General features: G+C 38.3%; 1 protein-coding gene across 11 annotated transcripts in view; it reads left to right on the forward strand.

Annotated features, from left to right (window-relative positions):
• LOC110982036 (roundabout homolog 2-like) overlaps positions 1-18,146 on the forward strand; it is a 118,442-nt gene that overhangs the window by 71,944 nt on the left and 28,352 nt on the right. For 9 of the 11 annotated variants that reach the window (XM_087141860.1, XM_087141858.1, XM_087141855.1 and 6 more), the window contains 5 exons: positions 5,112-5,304; positions 10,580-10,770; positions 13,099-13,189; positions 16,038-16,176; positions 17,258-17,385. In XM_087141860.1, the coding sequence (XP_086997986.1) occupies positions 5,112-5,304; positions 10,580-10,770; positions 13,099-13,189; positions 16,038-16,176; positions 17,258-17,385 (742 nt within the window). Of the gene's footprint in view, positions 1-5,111; positions 5,305-10,579; positions 10,771-11,253; positions 11,312-11,401; positions 11,418-13,096; positions 13,190-16,037; positions 16,177-17,257; positions 17,386-18,146 lie in introns of those variants that run through there. The other 2 variants (XM_087141862.1, XM_087141863.1) reach the window with 2 other exon arrangements.

The raw sequence follows: 18,146 nt of genomic DNA on the forward strand, positions 1-18,146 counted from the left end.
TAATAATGCTGAGAAGACACATTATCAGAGCTTCTTCTCTTTACGGTAATTTATATCGACATGTCGTGCAGAATTGATGTGCTGACAATGCTGAAAATATATTAAAGCAAATTTGATTTTAGTTGTTTCAAAAGTTTATAATTTGAATTCCCAGTTTTAGTCTCATCTATATTAAATTTTTCTTTTGTTAAGAAATACAATGATCTTGAGTTTTGCAAAGAGTTGTAGCTGTGTTTACATTTATTACCCATTCTCTTCTGGATTTTCAATGGCAGTGACAACTTTAGTCTGGTATCCGATCTAGTTCATACCATTTTAAATCAAGTCGAGGCAGACACAAGTCAGTTTGGAGTGGCCCGTGAACATTGAATGCGGAAAAATGCTCAAAAAAGTTGCAAAACGACAAATTTAATGTACAGAATTCCAGCAAAGTTTGCTGAATTCTACACAAGGTATTTATGAATGGGAATAAATACCAATATGTGCTGGGCTGGTCTTAAATGCTCAGGAGACCAGCTCAGGAGCATGAAGGCTGATTATTGCCTGAGCCCAAGATTGGTCCAACACATATTTATTCCCTCGTTTAACAGCAGTGGGGGAAATGTGAAGTTGAGGCATTAGCTCTTACTAACCAAGAATGAACTTTCTGCAGACTTAAGCGACCCATTCAAGTGTTGCTGATGGCAGTGTTTGGTTAAACATGACAGAAAATGTCTCTACTTCAATTTTCTCAACAAAGACAACTGCTAATAAGTCCCTTCTCACTGGTGACAAATAGAGAAGATGTGATGATAAGTAACACACTGGTTGTGGACATCTAGAGCACCTATTGCTATTTACATGCACATGTCTATGGATTTCCTGCAGTATCTGTAGATCATTGCATTTTGTCTCTCATTTGCTTTTCGCTACATGTAGCTTCCAAGATTTTTGTTCTGCTTGATATTTTCTGGACTGACTGACTTTTCTTGCCTGTTGAGACATACATGTTGAACCGGTTGGCATGCGCCAGTGTGTAATTTCTATTTTGCTGCTTGGTTTGCGGGTGGATGATAATTGCAACCTGGCTTAGGTGGGCCCATGAACTGACGACAGGCAAAGCTGACCTGAGACTAGAGCCTGTGTGTCGCCAGCTTCAAAAGCCCCTATGCTATCTTTCATCCACTGCTGATTTCACAGTTCACATATAATCTCTCTGGAAATTGCTTCTTCATGTGTGTTACTGGCACTGCTCTTGCACTCTGGATTAAGTCTGGATGTTCTTGTACATAGCTAGCAGACAAACTGTAGGTTCAGAAATGCCCATGCATGAGATTTGTGTGATTGCTGTCACTGAGGTGTGGCCTTTAAACTGATAGCTAGAAGATGCACATGCACATGTACAGTATGTGTAGCAGTTTGCACAAACAGAACATGCATGCATTTACAGATTTTACATGTACTTAATTTTTTCTCCAAAAACCTCTTGGTGGATTTTAAAAGTTCTCAGCTGTGGGTTTAGTAATCTGATGTGATTGTGTCTTGCCAAGATCATAATAAGAACTAAACTGACCAGTCCTCAAAAGTGGGGAATGATCAAAAGAATTGGTACATTTTTGGCTGTTGATTGGCCATTCATAATTACCTTAGACAGTTTCCGTATTCCACAATGAGCAACATAACCTTGTATTAACATTTCATAATGCCCGCTGGGATATTTTAATATTGTCCGCTGTGTAAAAATGCGCTGGCACCTGGATACAAAACAGTTTAATCCATTCCTATTGGTCGAGAGTCTGTGTGTGTCGTGGCATGCAGAACTCACCACACGTGCACTAAGTCCATATAAGGAGATTCTTTTAGACTACATGAGGGTGATTGGGAAAATGAAAGCAAAATTCTTGAACAAAATTCTTGGAAATTTAGCCTATGTTGACTTCATTTGGCTCTCTGACAAAAATGGTATCTATGAATGAGAATAAACATGTGCTTGGTCTGTCTTCAACTAATGTTTAAGACCAGCTCAGGAGAATGAACGCTGATAAAGCCTTCACCTGCAGCTCAGGCATTAGCTGCGTCCATTCTGCTGAGCCGGCCTTAAATGCACATTCAAGACTGGCCAAGACATTATTAATTCCATTATTAACCCTAACCACCTAGGCTTTTTTGGCTTGGATAAACCCTTAATTCTTCAAAATCTCCAACTACCCCCCTTGAAAAAAAACGGATACAGCCTCAGTCCCCCCAAATCCTCCAATAGTTCTTGAATATGTTCTGTGGAGGGGTGTCCACTGCCTCAATCCTTCAAAATCCTCCAGCAATTCCTCTCATTATGTTGAGGCGCAGTGCGAATGGTATCCTTAGGTAGCAATGCAAGTTTGCCATGTAGCCTCAATCCTAAACCACCCAGAGGATTTTGAAGGATTGAGGAGGGTAAGAAAATGTGTTTTGGGGGTAACTTTGATTTTTTATGCCACACTGATTATTTGTGATGAAATAAGTGCTACTCACATTCGGAGTGAAGTCAAGCTAATGAATGAAGTCAAGTTAAACTTCAAATGATGTATGAAGAAGCCATAGGATCTGTATGTAGAAACAATCAGATAAGATCCGTAGTTCTGGTGAATTTTTAAAACTATGATATAAGATTTACTATCTTATTTGATGGACGCTGAGTAAGTACATGTACATGTAGATGGACAGAGACAGTTCAATTATTCTTCAAATGTACAGGGATCTTTGTGCTTCTTTGTGAATAGTTGGCAGACGGTGACTCAACTTCTGATGGACTCAAACTGACAGCATTGCATTTAACCTGATTATACGCTGACTGCTGCTTTAAAGCCAGGGACAAATTAAGAAAAATGGGAGAAACGTTGCAATGTTTTATTTCCCAGAGATGTGTGGAATTAATTGAGCACATTAATCATGCTAGTAGGTGGCTTTTACTAATGGTAGTTTTACTCCAGTCTTGAAGAACTCTGTTATTTAAGCATAAATTCTTTGACCACAAGTTCTTTCGTATTTGTCACGCCTTAAGTTGGTCTTAATCCTTTGAGAGTTTTGGCTTGGTTGTTTTATGTGTATGTCTGGTTTCCCCTTGGGAGATTGGATTCTGGAGGTCCCTTTTTTAGTGAAATGACCTTTTTTGTGAGGACAAAGTGGTGTCCTTGTTATTCATATTGGGTAGAGGGTTCGCTCCCTTCTCTATGTATGGTAAATAAAAAAGTGTCTATTTTATATTAAAGTGATAAGACAAGACAAATTCAAAAAGTTTTAGCACCCACATGTGTCTGAGTGATATTCTTGGTCTAACTTGACCACAATGGTTGCTCCAGCACCTACATGTACAGAATTTCTTTTCAAAGTCCCCATTAAAAGGCTCATTATTTCCCAGATCTGCACTGGCAAGACAAGGAATGAAGATGTGGACTGTGGCTTGAGTCACTGAGTCATTCTAAGATGCTGCCATGTTCTGGTTAATTTATTGAATGTGTATGATAGTATACACCACTGAATGAATGATACACTTCATCTCCACCTTCCTTCACAGTTTTTTAAACATTCTGTGATTAAGTAGCATCAAGAACAAATGTTTTTTATTTACATGAACAATTACTGTATTGACAGTGTGCCCATTCACAGCAGTAGAAATGATAATGCATATACACCAGTCCTGATAATGCAGAGAATGCATGCATCCAGCAGTGTGGAGGTTTGGATATGATGGCATATTGTGTATAATGTGACCTTGTGAGAGTTACCAATAGCATATAAGCAGGTTGCCATTGGTTACAGGCTTTTTGGCTTCTCATCATTGTCAAAGCAAGATGCTTTCATTGCTCCCTTGGCAGCTCTTTTTGGACACTGCCATGGAGTAACAAAATTAAAACCATTCCTATAAGTTCCGTACCCGTAGCAGCGATGCCACCTCTTTTCATCACTAGATCATCATTTTGTACCATTTTCAGAGAACAACTCAAGACTTTTTATGGCAGAGTTTCAGCAAATGGCAATAATTTTCTTTAAAATCTGTGTACAATGTAAAAGATATCTCATGACCAAACTATTTTAGTGATATGCCTGCTTTCATAATGTTGACATTGTTTAAACATTGTTTTAAAAGCACTCTTAAACCATATTCAACATGTTTTGAGTCTGCTACTCTGCCTGACTTATTTAAAACAGGAATCGGACTTTTTGGTGGTCTTTAAAGGAAACATAGCATGTACCTTCATGAAAGCAGTGACTTGTACTGATATACATGTCATTTATTTTTCCGTGTACATTTATTACAAATTTATGTTGTAGAATTTTTTGTATGGTGTCATGGTAGTTGAATATATCCAGAAATTCTCACTTTATGTAAACATCAGAGATATTTTGAGAAAAGTAAATCTGCCACCAAGATCTGATAAAAAGGAATAATAAATGGAGGCTAAGAAGTGATTTATGGTGAGGTGAGCTTGGAAGCCGGCTTTACCTTGATATGGGTATGGGGATGTGTTTGTTGAGTATTGCTAGGCAGAATTAAAGAGTTCTTGTCTGAAGAAGGGCAGACATGTCTGTATGCCGTGAGACTTAAGGTGTGTGTACACTGCAACTCAAAACCCTGACATAGGAAATGGTATTGCTGAAACAAAACCCGGGCAGTAAACATATACATGTACATGTATTTGGTTATTTCCAGCCAGAAGAGATTGGAAGAGCATTTGTTTGTGAAATCTCAAAGAGAGTTTCCAAAGCCAATACATACATGTTATGGTTGGTTTGGAATGCATGGACATGTACATGTACACTTGTATGACATGTATTTTCATAATGCAGTCAGTCATGTCATAGTGGACAAGCTGACTGCCTTGTTTCTTAGAATGACCTTCAAATTTCAAAGAGATAAGGTCACACTGCACAGGGCAAACTTTTGTTCCATAGAATGACCACTCGGGTTATATTCTTCCAGCAGCGCTTACTTTGCACATAAAGGTGCAGACACTTGCATGTACCGCTATATTACTTATAAATGTCTGCATTATCTATATGTTCACATTTTCTCACAAAAGATTCCCAGGAAGTTATGAATAATGTGACTGTGCATATTGTTATGGAAGTTTTATTTAATTCTACCTGTACAGTGGCTGAAGGATGGAGAGAGATTAGACCTGTTATCGGGTGATGGGCATCGCTCCATGCTCAACCCCGGAGAACTCTTCTTCTTACGTGTCATTCACAGTAAAGGAAACAATGCTGACGTGGGCACCTATCAATGTGTTGCCACCAACTACCTTGGAGAAGCTGTCAGCAACAATGCTACGTTGGAAGTAACCTGTAAGTATAGCATCAGACTTACTTTGTCTTGTATTGTACAATTCATTTAAACATTCCAACTGTAAGTTAAATGTGTACCTTGTCTAGACATGTACATGTATCTGTGAGTCACTGCAAACAAAGGAAGTGTTTATAAATGCAAGAACCACTTTCCAGAGTTCTTGTTGCATCTTTTTGTTAGTCCACCAAGGAGAGTGACCGACAACGTTTACAAGATGATGGCTTGCATGGATGTATTTGAAACTAAGCTTGAAAAGTTGGACAGCAGGTACTGGTATATGTACATGTGCATGTTTATTAAAATGCTGAAAATACCGTATAAGAGAGACTGACTGAAACCCATTTCAAGTCAGTTCTTTTGCACTCGTGCATTTCTTGCAAACATGTACATATACAGACGTACTGTACATTAACCTATGTACATGTACAGACGTACTGTACATTAACCTATGTACATGTACAGACGTACTGTACATTAACACATGTACATGTACAGGTTTGTAACTTAAGCTTGATTTCTGAATATGTACTTTACATCCTTTCATTTGAGTGCACTCTGGAACTTGGAATGTACATGTAACTGTAAGTGTTGTATAACTCTGTCTGTTCTAATGTACATCTCTATCATACCATATTGAAATGCCTATTTTGGAATTTATTTTCTATAGTATTAGTACATGTAGTTAAAACCAAAGTAACTTCAAAACTGTTAATTCAAAGGGCCTGTAACATGGATTGCACTTTGGAACACACATTGTGAACACACATTGTGAACACACATTGTGAACACACATTGTGTTCAATCTACTACTACTGGTTCATGTACATGTATCTCTTTGGTTAATTTACAGAAAATTCAGAGTATCACGATTTCAAAGGTTCTTGAAATTTTGGTGCTGAAATAAACTATAACTCTTAAGGTTGCCTTATGGAATGACATATATGTACATGTAACACTTGCCTCATGAATATTGCATTGTCATAAAACCCGAAGGTCACCAAAATGCCCTTAAATTTTAAGTTAAATGAAAAGAATATAAATTGGGTTAAAATACATGCATGTACACGGATCGCATAATATGAATTTCATGGGCTCTTTGACAGGCATGGTGTACATGTACATTAGCTGTAATTACATGTACATCTAGTTTGGCCTGTTTCCTAGCATTTCAAAATACATGTACATGTACTGGTGGGTACTTAGTACAGTTGTAAAACATTTTTCCAGTCAACAAATGCATGGAGGTTTTACAGATATGGGCAGAACCCAAGTCAAATTGAAGTTTCTGTCCTGCAACAATTCCATCAACAGTCTGCAGATGTCTAAGTACAGTATCTCTCCTGATGGCAGACTGGTTTAGTCTCTCTGCTATGGCTAATCAATAGACTTCCTGCTGTGAAGTAATAGCTTGCCTTACTCCAAGCACTCTATCTGCCTCTGGAGGTGTACATGTAGTGCTGTAAATCAATTGGGCTTTTTGCCTTGAGACAACACTTATCATACTCCCCTGTGCCTTGTGTCTCTCCTCCACTGCAGTAAGGCAAATTAGTCGCAATCTGTGCAAATGGATGCCAGGGCTTTGTAAAGAGCATTATAAATTAAACTGTCCTGGGAATTCACACATATTCACCTTAGGAATATAAGAAACCATTTGTCAAGCTTGATTCACTCGATACATGTAGATGTTGAGATGTTCAGTGTGTCAATGCTCTACAATTTACAAATACTAAATGAGGAAGGGTGTTTCCTTTTGTCATACATCTTATATGAAGTAAAAGTCATTCATTATCTGCATATCTCTGAAGAGAATCAATTGCATAGAATATCATTGGGCTAAGAAGCTCTCTAAACAAGTTCTCCATCATAAAATTGGAGAGTAAACACAAAGGATAGGGTGCCATCATGTGATGAGTGTGTATAATGTTATCGATGAGGGATTGATGGATTGTAACTGGGTACCAACTTTTACATGTTATGGATACAGTATGTAAGCCAGTAGATCCCAGTTTGGGTTTGATTGTCCTATTTGACATTACACATTTGGATTAGATCAGCTGCAGTGTCAAAGATGTTTGACTGGGCTGTTATTTATTTAGTAGATGCTTTGTAATGAGAACAATATGAAATAGTATTTTAAAAAATCGGATTTTTGACAGTAAAGAAATTACAGAGTCAATAAGCAGAAGGAAAATGTGTCCATTTCAATACTCCAACCAGGTAGAGCAAGTTATGGAGAAACACTGTAGATGTAATGTGATGGATTTCATTAAAATATCTTCATAGCAGACGCTGCTAGGCGATATTTTGTTTGCATAGCAATTGCCTAATTTTGTGTTGCAGTTTTTTCACAATATAATTGCATAAAATCACTGAATATGGAACTCGCTTATGGAACTCGCTCAGTGATCATTGAAGACAAGAACATGACAACAAACATTTTCAGCAGCATCTCAAATCTCAAAACATTATTTTTCTTCGTGAACACAAAATTGAGTTTTTATTTTCCACTCTAGACCGGCGCCTTAGAATGTTTTACAGATTAAGTGCACTTTATAAATGCTTTTTTATTATTGTTATAAATAAAATACAATAAAACAATAAAGTCTTCAACAGTAGTCTTTCAAATCATTTTCAGAGCCAAAAAATTACATTCTTAAATAATCAGGGATGGCAGTGGGTTCTCAGTCTACGGCTGGAAAATTTTAAGTATTAAGTAGGTGTAAAGTACCTAAAAATAAAGGTAAAATGCCTGTGGGATCTGACTAAAAATAGCCGCACATGATGAACATCAACAGCTAAAAACACCTGAGTATCCTGCCCCTTTTGTAAATTGTACTGTGAAAAGAATCTAGCCTTTATTTTACATGTACTTGCAAAAGTGTGAACACTTGTGTTGGCTTTCTTGTTTGGCTGGCAATGGCTTACTAGCAAAGGGATATGTTGATGTACATGTACGGTACATGTACATGTAATGGTAGCCCAAAACAAAACATCCATCACTGTTTTTTAAATTCTATCCAGTGTAAGTTGAACTTGTTTTTCACTCTTCCATTAATTCATTTTATATTTGTACCACTTTCAACTTCCATGTGACATGTTCAGAAGTTAAAACTTAACCCAATGTCTGTGAGACATGAAACGATGACCGCGTGTTGTTAAGTCCGTTATGTACTTGTACACATTTCATGCACATTGTACCCGGAGCTGACCATGCAAGCCAACACCATTCATTTTGTGCAAGTGCATGTTACTGGTTCCCTATTTTGGCTATCCCGAGTGAACACCTGTTGTGTGGGAACCAATGAAGTCAGCTGCTTGTACACTTGATTTCTGCTTATTTGTATTTCAAAGGACACTGCCCTGCTGTATGTGTAAATCAAATCATTGTTTCAAGCATATTACAGCATGAAGGCATGTGCTTTTTACATCACACAATGTGTGATTTATGTTACAAAGTGCGCAGACATTTGGTTGATATTGCATCGCAATTCGTTACACAATTTAAAAGGAATAGAAGTTTTCAACAGGGCTATAAGTCTTGTTCATCTCTGAAATCTTGGCTGGAGATACTCCTAGATGTGAGAAGCTATTATATTGATCGCATGTACAAAAGTGTGTATCATTGCAACTGATTTTGTATATGGTTTGTTTATCAACAATCTGCCGGTTGGTACAGCTGAATATTTGGATAGCCAAATAACTTTATATTCGAATAGTGAATTATTTGAATGGATTCAGCCCTACATTCATTCCTTTGGTTCTCCACTAAGCAAATGCATTGACAACTGTACAAGTGACCTCTTCAGAGCACTAGTGCACCTTCATGAGAATGGGCTCAGATCAGTGGAAGCATCAACCCAATCTGATGTGCAACTTTACTGACAAGTAGAATGTAACACAACCTGAAAATGAAGAATGCCAGCTTATTGATTAGAAATACTCTCTAGTCAGTGTTGGGTCTGATGAAGAACATCAGGCTTGATTGAATCCAACAGTTTCCATCAGATCAGGCTTCATTTGTCAAGACACTGCAAATAAGATGGGTTTGCATGTATGTGTCCTACGTTTCTGTGAGTGGTTGGCCTGACAGCATGACAGATTGGTTTGTTGTTGTTATGACAGCTGTTTAATTTCTCCTGAAAGTCAATACACACCTGAAACTACCCCTACCTTTCAGCTTGGCTATCTTGAAATTAATAGCCAAGTAACCTGGTACACACAATGTGCTTGGCTTCTGGTTATGTGTTATTATTTTGGTTACTCTGCGCCACGTGTGAAAATCAGGGGCCAAGTTGAGAGGTTGTGAAGTGTGGAAAGTACATGTCCATACAGATGCTTAACAGCCATGTTGCCAGCTGAAATTGCATAAATGTGTAGCACTGATATGCACATCTCATTTTGCGTTTGGATCCACACCTCATTTCAGCTTGGCAGCTGACTTACATGTATCAATACATAGCGCTCTATGACATTTAGCAAATTAACATAGCTAAGATCATTGAAAATTCTTTCAAATTGTGGAATTACTAAATGGGCATTGAGGGAGAGGAGATACCTCTATCTGTTCAATGCATATTTTCATGTACATGTATAGAAACAACAGACCTTGGGTGGGAACTTACTGCACTCATGCATAGATTGAATCTACATACATGTACATGTATGCTTAGAATGGACACTTCAAGCATGTGTGACGAATTTTCGTTTAATAAAGTCTTCACAACTGTACTTGAGCCCAGTTGAAAATCTTCCCACCAGCGTATTTTTTCTTTACCATTGAGGTTGTAGTTGTGCTCGGGTGGATAGGCTTGTTGGTTCTGTAGTCCCAAGTACAGTGTACATGTACATGTGCTTAAATAATGTACCGGTATACATGTATGTACATGTAGTGTGGTGTACCTCCTCACTGATGACAAGTGAGAGATGGTTTCACTGGAATGCCATGCTGATGTGCATCCAGATTCCACAAAGACATTGCAGGTTCATTTTCATTCAGGGGCAGAAAAAAAATTCTGTATATACGTGTACAAGTATGTACCGGTACTCTGCATCATCTGCTCTCAAACCCAGTGTTGTTGTCTGACAATACCGGTGCATGTACGAGTGGTCACGTACATGTACAGTGTGGTATATGTACTGTTCAAACTGCGAGTCTTCATGTAAATTGCCTTGATGGGTTACATGTAAATGAGATTGACAGAATGTGCAAACAAGACATATTATACTTAAATTTGGTTATACTTGCATCTTGATAATGTAACAATACATTTGCAGATATCAAGGATGATTTTCGGCGGGAGCCAGTACCCACTGAGGTAGAAGGGGGTGAGCCTGTGGTGTTAGAATGTCAACCCCCCAGAGGTTACCCAGAGCCCACCGTCACCTGGAGCAAAGATGATGAAGATGTGATAGTAGATGGAGACAGAGTCAAGGTGCTACAAGATGGAAACCTCATGATATCACAGGTATGTATCCAGTCTGGATTCTGTAGGGTAGGGGTGGGTAGGGCTCATTGACAGTTGAAAGTGGAGACAGTCAAGGTGCTACAAGATGGAAACCTCATGATATCACAGGTATGTATCCAGTCTGGATTCTGTAGGGTAGGGGTGGGTGGGGCTCATTGACAGTTGAAAGTGGAGACAGTCAAGGTGCTACAAGATGGAAACCTCATGATATCACAGGTATGTATCCAGTCTGGATTCTGTAGGGTAGGGGTGGGTAGGGCTCATTGACAGTTGAAAGTGGAGACAGTCAAGGTGCTACAGGATGGAAACCTCATGATATCACAGGTACATATCCAGTCTGGATTCTGTAGGGTAGGGGTGGGTAGGGCTCATTGACAGTTGAAAGTGGAGACAGTCAAGGTGCTACAGGATGGAAACCTCATGATATCACAGGTATGTATCCAGTCTGGATTCTGTAGGGTAGGGTAGGGGTGGGGCTCATTGACAGTTGAAAGTGGAGACAGTCAAGGTGCTACAAGATGGAAACCTCATGATATCACAGGTACGTATCCAGTCTGGATTCTGTAGGGTAGGGGTGGGTAGGGCTCATTAACAGTTGAAAGTGGAGACAGTCAAGGTGCTACAGGATGGAAACCTCATGATATCACTATTTACAGTAGTTTCATATAAGGCACGAGCTAGTAGTTAATTTACACCACCAAGGTGGTACAATTCGGACTCACAGAAATTGGTACCGGTAGATAAGCATAAACACACGATGATGGTGATTGCTTCTTGCAACAATGAGCTGTGGAGTGACATTTGAATGCAAAGGTCTGATGGACCACATTTTAAGGTGGTTTGTTCACATTGACTCATTGCACTACAGGTCGTGTGTGCAAGGTGGCTAGTGATACCTAAACTTGCACAAAAGCTCCTTGCTACACTAAAAGTACAAAGTCTGCCATTTACACGTAAAAACAGGGCTTTTGAAAATATGAATCTAATTTATCTGTTTATAGAACCGGTAGCTTAAATTGGGATACTCGATGTCCATATACATATTTATTCCTTAAATCTCTTATTTCCAAAATATAGGATCCGAACTCACTGTTGTTTTGATAGAAAAAAAATGTTATTGTGTGTTTTTCTGCATATGCATGTACTTTTTGGGGTTGTAAAGCGATTTGTGTTGACAGGCATTTATAGTGGTAGAAACTTCTTCAGATTTCAATAGAGAATATGCAAAATTCAGGACACCTAGACTGCCTCCCTTAAGCTTTGCACTCAATGCTGTCGTTAATTATCTGACCATTATATCTACATGTAGTATGCTGGACATGGAGCTTGACTCTCCCAAACTATGATTTGGAAGCTGGGTTTACAAGCTGAAAAGCTTACTCCATGAAAAATATGTAACTTATTCTTTTTCACGAAAATGAATGACTTTGATGAACCTTCACTAATTAAGAACACTGTCCTGGTAACACTAGGAAATAAACCATTTCAGAGCTGCCTAATCTATTGGGATGGGATATACTGTACATCACAGAGTGCGCGTGAACTTTTCTGGTCTGAGAATTTGCATATTTTGGATTTAGAAGTTTGCATCTAAACTCATCCCAAGCACAATATCATTTGTATCAACGCGGGGTTTGTCTGAATGTATTCTTAGTCAGGATCATGCAACAGAGGGATGGTTTGGGCTTACTGACTTCATTGTGATTTGTACAGAAGTCAACATTCCACATGGTACTGGTAGAAAATCTCATGATATGCACAGGCACACTGTATGCATATCTTGGGTCCTTTCCGAAGCAACTATATAAAACCCTCATGGTACGCTAAAAAAAATACCCTCAGCTTCTGTAACTTGAGGTGGAAAAATAAGTTGATCCACACTTTCATGCATCAATTGGCATTTCAGGATTGATAATTAACGATATGAAAAGCCAAATGCAAGTCTAATATGGATAAACTAAACTTAAGTACAAGTTATTTACACACATTATGTGATAAGGATACCACGCACCACATCCTATGAAAGTAATTTTTTTTTTCCATCGAAGTGTAATGTCTTACCAAATGTCATTTTTATTTGCAGATAAAAAAACTGACTTAGTACTTGAGACTAGAGTATACTGTGTAAGAATGTGATTTCAAATATGATATAGACATTTTGGATTTGTGCTTTGCTGTTTTGCAAGCATACTTTCATGGCGTCAAGCAGCTTTGCGTATAATGATGAGGTAGGGAATGATTTATTGATCTGTAAACACAACAGTGGTCTTGACATTGACTTTACCCATTATATAAATGACTGTTAATTGCTGGCTTTATTTTGGTTAGTCTCGGGCGAGTGATGCAGGCAGCTACGTGTGTACAGCCAGCAACCAGATGGGTTCCCGTAGCACCGATCCTGTCTACCTCACTGTCAAAGGTAATTGCTTCCGTCACTAAGGAAGTTCTACTTGGCATTTTATGGCCTGTCTTTGTCACATGTAATTGGTTGATCTCAACCAAAATTGCAACATCAGTGTAGGTTTCACTGAATACAAAGTCAGAAATGCATTGAGTAATGTAGGTTTTCAAACCCAGTTGAAATGCATTGTACACTGAGATTTGGCCCGTTGAAAATTGGCTAACATTGGAAATAAAATTGGAAATTAAATACAAAGTTTTGCCCTTACCCCAGTGAGTGTGAAATGAACATCCCAGACGCAAAGTCAAATTGATATCAAAAATTTGGAAATTACATCATGTCAATAGATACAGACAGAAATGATAAAATTGATATTTAGGGATAATGTTATCACAGAAAAAAAAATTGTGTAAAATATGTTTTATATACCAGCATTCTAACTGTACATGCATATGCATCCACGAGTCAGAAGTTTTTTATATCTTAGAGGCTTTGAAATACCGCATCTGGCCTTCATTATGTTTATGACAGTAGCTGAAATTGTTGGAGTGACAAGTGAAGTTGTCTTTTTCCAAACTTGTTTGCTTTTAAAGTGTGCTTAGAATGCCATTTTAGTTCCCTGCATCATCATATGTGTTTGTTTGCCTGCACTTTGTCATAAATTGATTCAGTGTTCAATTGAATGAGTGGCAAATTTGATGGGTTGGTAAAATGTGAGACAGTGTGGCAAACACTTACTGTAAGTGTCCTACAGTCAGCTGTCATTGTTGACCCGGGTAACCCACTGCCTTATGCTATTCAGGAATAAGGAAGAAAACAAGTGTTATGAAGAATAATTATCATGTAAAACCTTGCATGCGCTGACAAGTAAGTGTGATTATTAAAAATAACTACTTCATGTAATGCGGTAAAAGTCTATGCCAACACAGCCAAACAGATACATGTAGGTCATGTAGATGTAGATGTGGGGAGCATTCAGTGTCTCCATGTTCTTAGGGTTATCTTAACATTTCAACTTGAACACACTACTGTGTCAGGGGTTTCAAAAGGTACATGTACCTTACCGTTATATTCATGAAAGAAACGAGATTCAGATCTGGTTACATGTATATCTTAAATCCAGGTATTAGTTGACCTGAATAAAACCTGTTTTGTTTTTCTGAGTGCAAATTCAAATGCTGTACCCGCAGCATGTGCTTTAGCAGCAGGTGTCTCACTTCTGTTGTTGCAGTGAGGAGGGATGGATGAGTGGGAGGTATGCAGAAAGGCACTGCACCTGCCTGTCCTTACTAGAGCATGTATGCCACAAGCCTGGGATATATCATGTCACAAAACAGTGAAGATGGGCAGCATTTAATGTCACCATCATATCAGCAGTGTTTCCCTAGTGTGGAATTACTTTTACCTTTCAGCACTCCAATGGCAGTTTCACAGTCTTAGGCTACTGGCGATGTGAATGTGGGTGGAAACCAAAATATAGTTCTTGTTTTTCTGTCAAAATCTTTCATTAGTTTCAGTCAAGAATAGGTGATGACTTTTTTTTTCTATTTTAGAGAGCATATGGGAATGAAAAGTGACTTTAGTATCAAAGTGTTACGCATGAAACTTTTCTTATCAACCGATTTGTTCTTTTCACTCCCTATGTTTACCATCTCAAACCAAAGACCCTTTAGAAACTCTTAGGATTTCCCAGTTTGTTTGTCACTTGTGAGTTGAATATTTGCCCTGATATGTGATTCAGTCCAGTATAGTCTTTATATTTGCTTGTCAAGCAGGTCTTAACTATAAAAAAAACACTGACAATGGCAAAAGGTGATAACCATCCTGGAAACATGCCCTTTAAGTTACTTGGGCCAAATGCATCATGTACATGCATATATATATTCAACACATATCATTCCAACACCTGAGACACAATATTTTTAATAACCTGTCTTGTGTTGCTTACATTTGGAACCTAAAACACTGAGAGGGTGTGGTCATCCATGCATGAGAGACAAATCATTCTGTGTTTCTCAGACAGTGTGGCTGTCAAGGAGAATGTCTTGTTCATAGCGAACCAGGGGACCTCTTCATAGGAAACTGGAACAAAGGATTTGTTGTTTAATTTAATTATTTTGTGTGGGTAGACTAAGTCTGCAATCCTGCAAGTTCCTAAAGAAATTTGTGTACTGGTACAAGGAAGAGTCAGTTCATTATGGAAGTGTGTACTTCAGTGCAGTTATATATTGAAGTCATTGTTCATAGTGCAGCTTAGCATCACTTCACAGTTGTCCCCAACAATTTGTATGAGATCGATTCATGATGCCCCTGACCCTGTAATTGGACACTTGGTGCACCAATCATAAGATGAAACCTCTGTATACGACTTGACTTTTACCTCTTATTGTATCGCCCATGTGACCCCAGGTCATGCCATTTGCTTGATCAGACATCTCAGCTGTTGGTCATGTCAGACATCAGCTGTCGTTAGTGTTCACTGATTGCTATTTCTAAACATAGTCAGCAGTATTCTCAGGAGGAGAGATGGAAAAAATCATTTGTGGTTGTTGGGACCTGATAGTGCATATTTATGGCATTTACCTCAGTCAACAAACATGTGCAGTAGCTGCCTTTACTGACCAAGGCAATAGCAGCCATCAGTTGAAAATCCATGTATAACTTAAACTCCTCAGGGCAGGAACATGAAATTACAAGCCAAGTGTAGGCAAAAGGAAATGTTTAAGACTTAACGTTGAAAAATAAACTATAAATATGATGTAGACGTACATACCCGTGGAATTGCCATCATGTTTCAGACAAATGAGAATGGCCATTTTAATATCCGTAAACCGAATGACTTTGTATTTTTGTTGTATGTATGCAGCCCCACCATTACTGGTACATCCTGTACAAGATATCATGGTAGGCCCTGGTACCACAGTCCTGATTGGCTGTGACGTGATTGGTGATCCTATCCCTGTAGTCACATGGTCCAAGCAAAGTGGGGAGCTCCCACCAGGAAGGTAAGTGTTACCCTGACCCTCCCACATCTTTCAAAATCCACTGGAAGGTTTTGTAGGACTTTGCAAGATTAAAGAATATAGACCCTTAGAAGTTGCCAGCAAGTGAGCCAATTGAGTTTCTGCACACTGGAACCTTTTGGGGGGATTGTGGAGGTTCCCACGATATGCTCAGGCATGAAAACATAGTTTCTGAACTCTACCAGGCTCAGCTAGTCAGTGGAAGTTAGACTGAGTGTTGAGTTCAAGTGAAGTGTTAAATGCAAAAGAAAACGCTCAGAATAATTGATAACTCCATGTCTACAGAACATTCAGCACTACTGTTTAGTAATACAAAACCTTGTGAGTTTTCAACTTTAATAGCTATCGTGTTGGTGTATTGATGTATAAATTTGAAACAAATGATCTTCTTAAAGCTACATATTCATTAAACTGATAATTGGATGTTCATTCTCATAATACAAAATCAGCCACTTCATCTCCATAAAGTCAGAGCATTCCTTGATTTATCCACTCTAAGAAATCAAGGACCTCTTCTGTGGAGCCACCTCAAACTATTGCCTACCTTTAGATCGATGAAACCTTTAAATAGGTACATGTACCTTAAAACATTGCTGTTGTGGCATTATCCATATAATTTAATATCTAATTTTCAATTTTATGTCATCCCACCAACTGTTGAAAATCTATCATCAGGAATAATTCTCTGGTCACGTCCCTTCTTCATATTTGTTCTTCTCATTTTCTGATTTGATTAGTTTATTTCCTTCTTGTAATTGTTTTATGCAAAACATGGATATTTATATGAATATGTATATAACAGTTTGTTGTAGATATTCTGTCCAATTGAATAGCCTACATCCTTCATTTAATGATAAAATTCAACTCGTAATGTATTCACATGAGCCCATTTATTTCACCAGCTTTCACATCTTTTACTATCATTTGCTTTTTATCTGGAAGCGTCATATCATCCCTCATTTTGATACATTTATGTGAGTCTCCTGAATGATATCAATATAGACTGATAGTGGACTTGAAAAGTGAGAATGTGTTGATAACCATCTTTGTGTTACTTCTTCAGATACAGTATACTGGAGGACAACTCATTACGCATTCGTCAGGTAACTCAAGAGGATGAAGGGGTCTATGTTTGTGAAGCAGTCAACTCTAATGGCCGAGTACAGGATGATATGATGTTGACCGTTAGTGGTAAGACAATTACATTGAACCCACCATCAATGAATTATGCGCCTGTTAGGATGCTGTATATTTGAAGCCTTTGTCTTCACTTTGTATTATTGTCTGAATCATTTTTCTGTTTGTATTTTTAGAAATCCTTGTAGGCACCTTTCAAGTAAATAAAATCTAAACTTGAAGCTTTTAATACCTGCTTAATGTGAAGAAATAACTTATCCAGGGTAGAGGTAGCATTGGCAACATTTGCCTCTATATTCCAACCAGTCTTGCTATAGCCTTGACATTTCATGAATTATTCTGAGCCAATCTGAAATGTTGTATTCTTGACTATTGCTGCAGTCATCTTCTGAGGCAGTCAGTTTGGTTTCACTGATCTTGAATATTGACATAACCATCAGTGAAATGATAGAATTTGCATGATGTGACATTGGTTGGAAGTGTGAATCAATCAAGTAGGCCGTCTGTAATTACACAGTGCTTGTGGCTGATATAACAGCTTCTGAATGTGGGCAGCACCGTTGTGTAGTTCTTTCTGAATCTTGCTGTTCATCAGACTGCTTGTACAAACAATCTTTCAACAGTCTGTGTGCACATACTCACACATTGTAAGCTACAATGTCCCAGCATCCCTGGAGTATGGGGTAAATATGTAAACAATCAGTCTCATTTATGGACTTCATTTGTTCCAGCACGAAGATGTTTGGGAAATTTCACTTTCATTGTGAATACCATGCTGGACTTCATTTGTTCCAGCACTAAGATGTTTGGGAAAT

Source organism: Acanthaster planci, linkage group LG10 (assembly GCF_054643075.1).
Source record: "Acanthaster planci isolate LZ-2023a linkage group LG10, COTS_SCS, whole genome shotgun sequence".
Classification (NCBI taxonomy): Eukaryota; Metazoa; Echinodermata; class Asteroidea; order Valvatida; family Acanthasteridae; genus Acanthaster; species Acanthaster planci.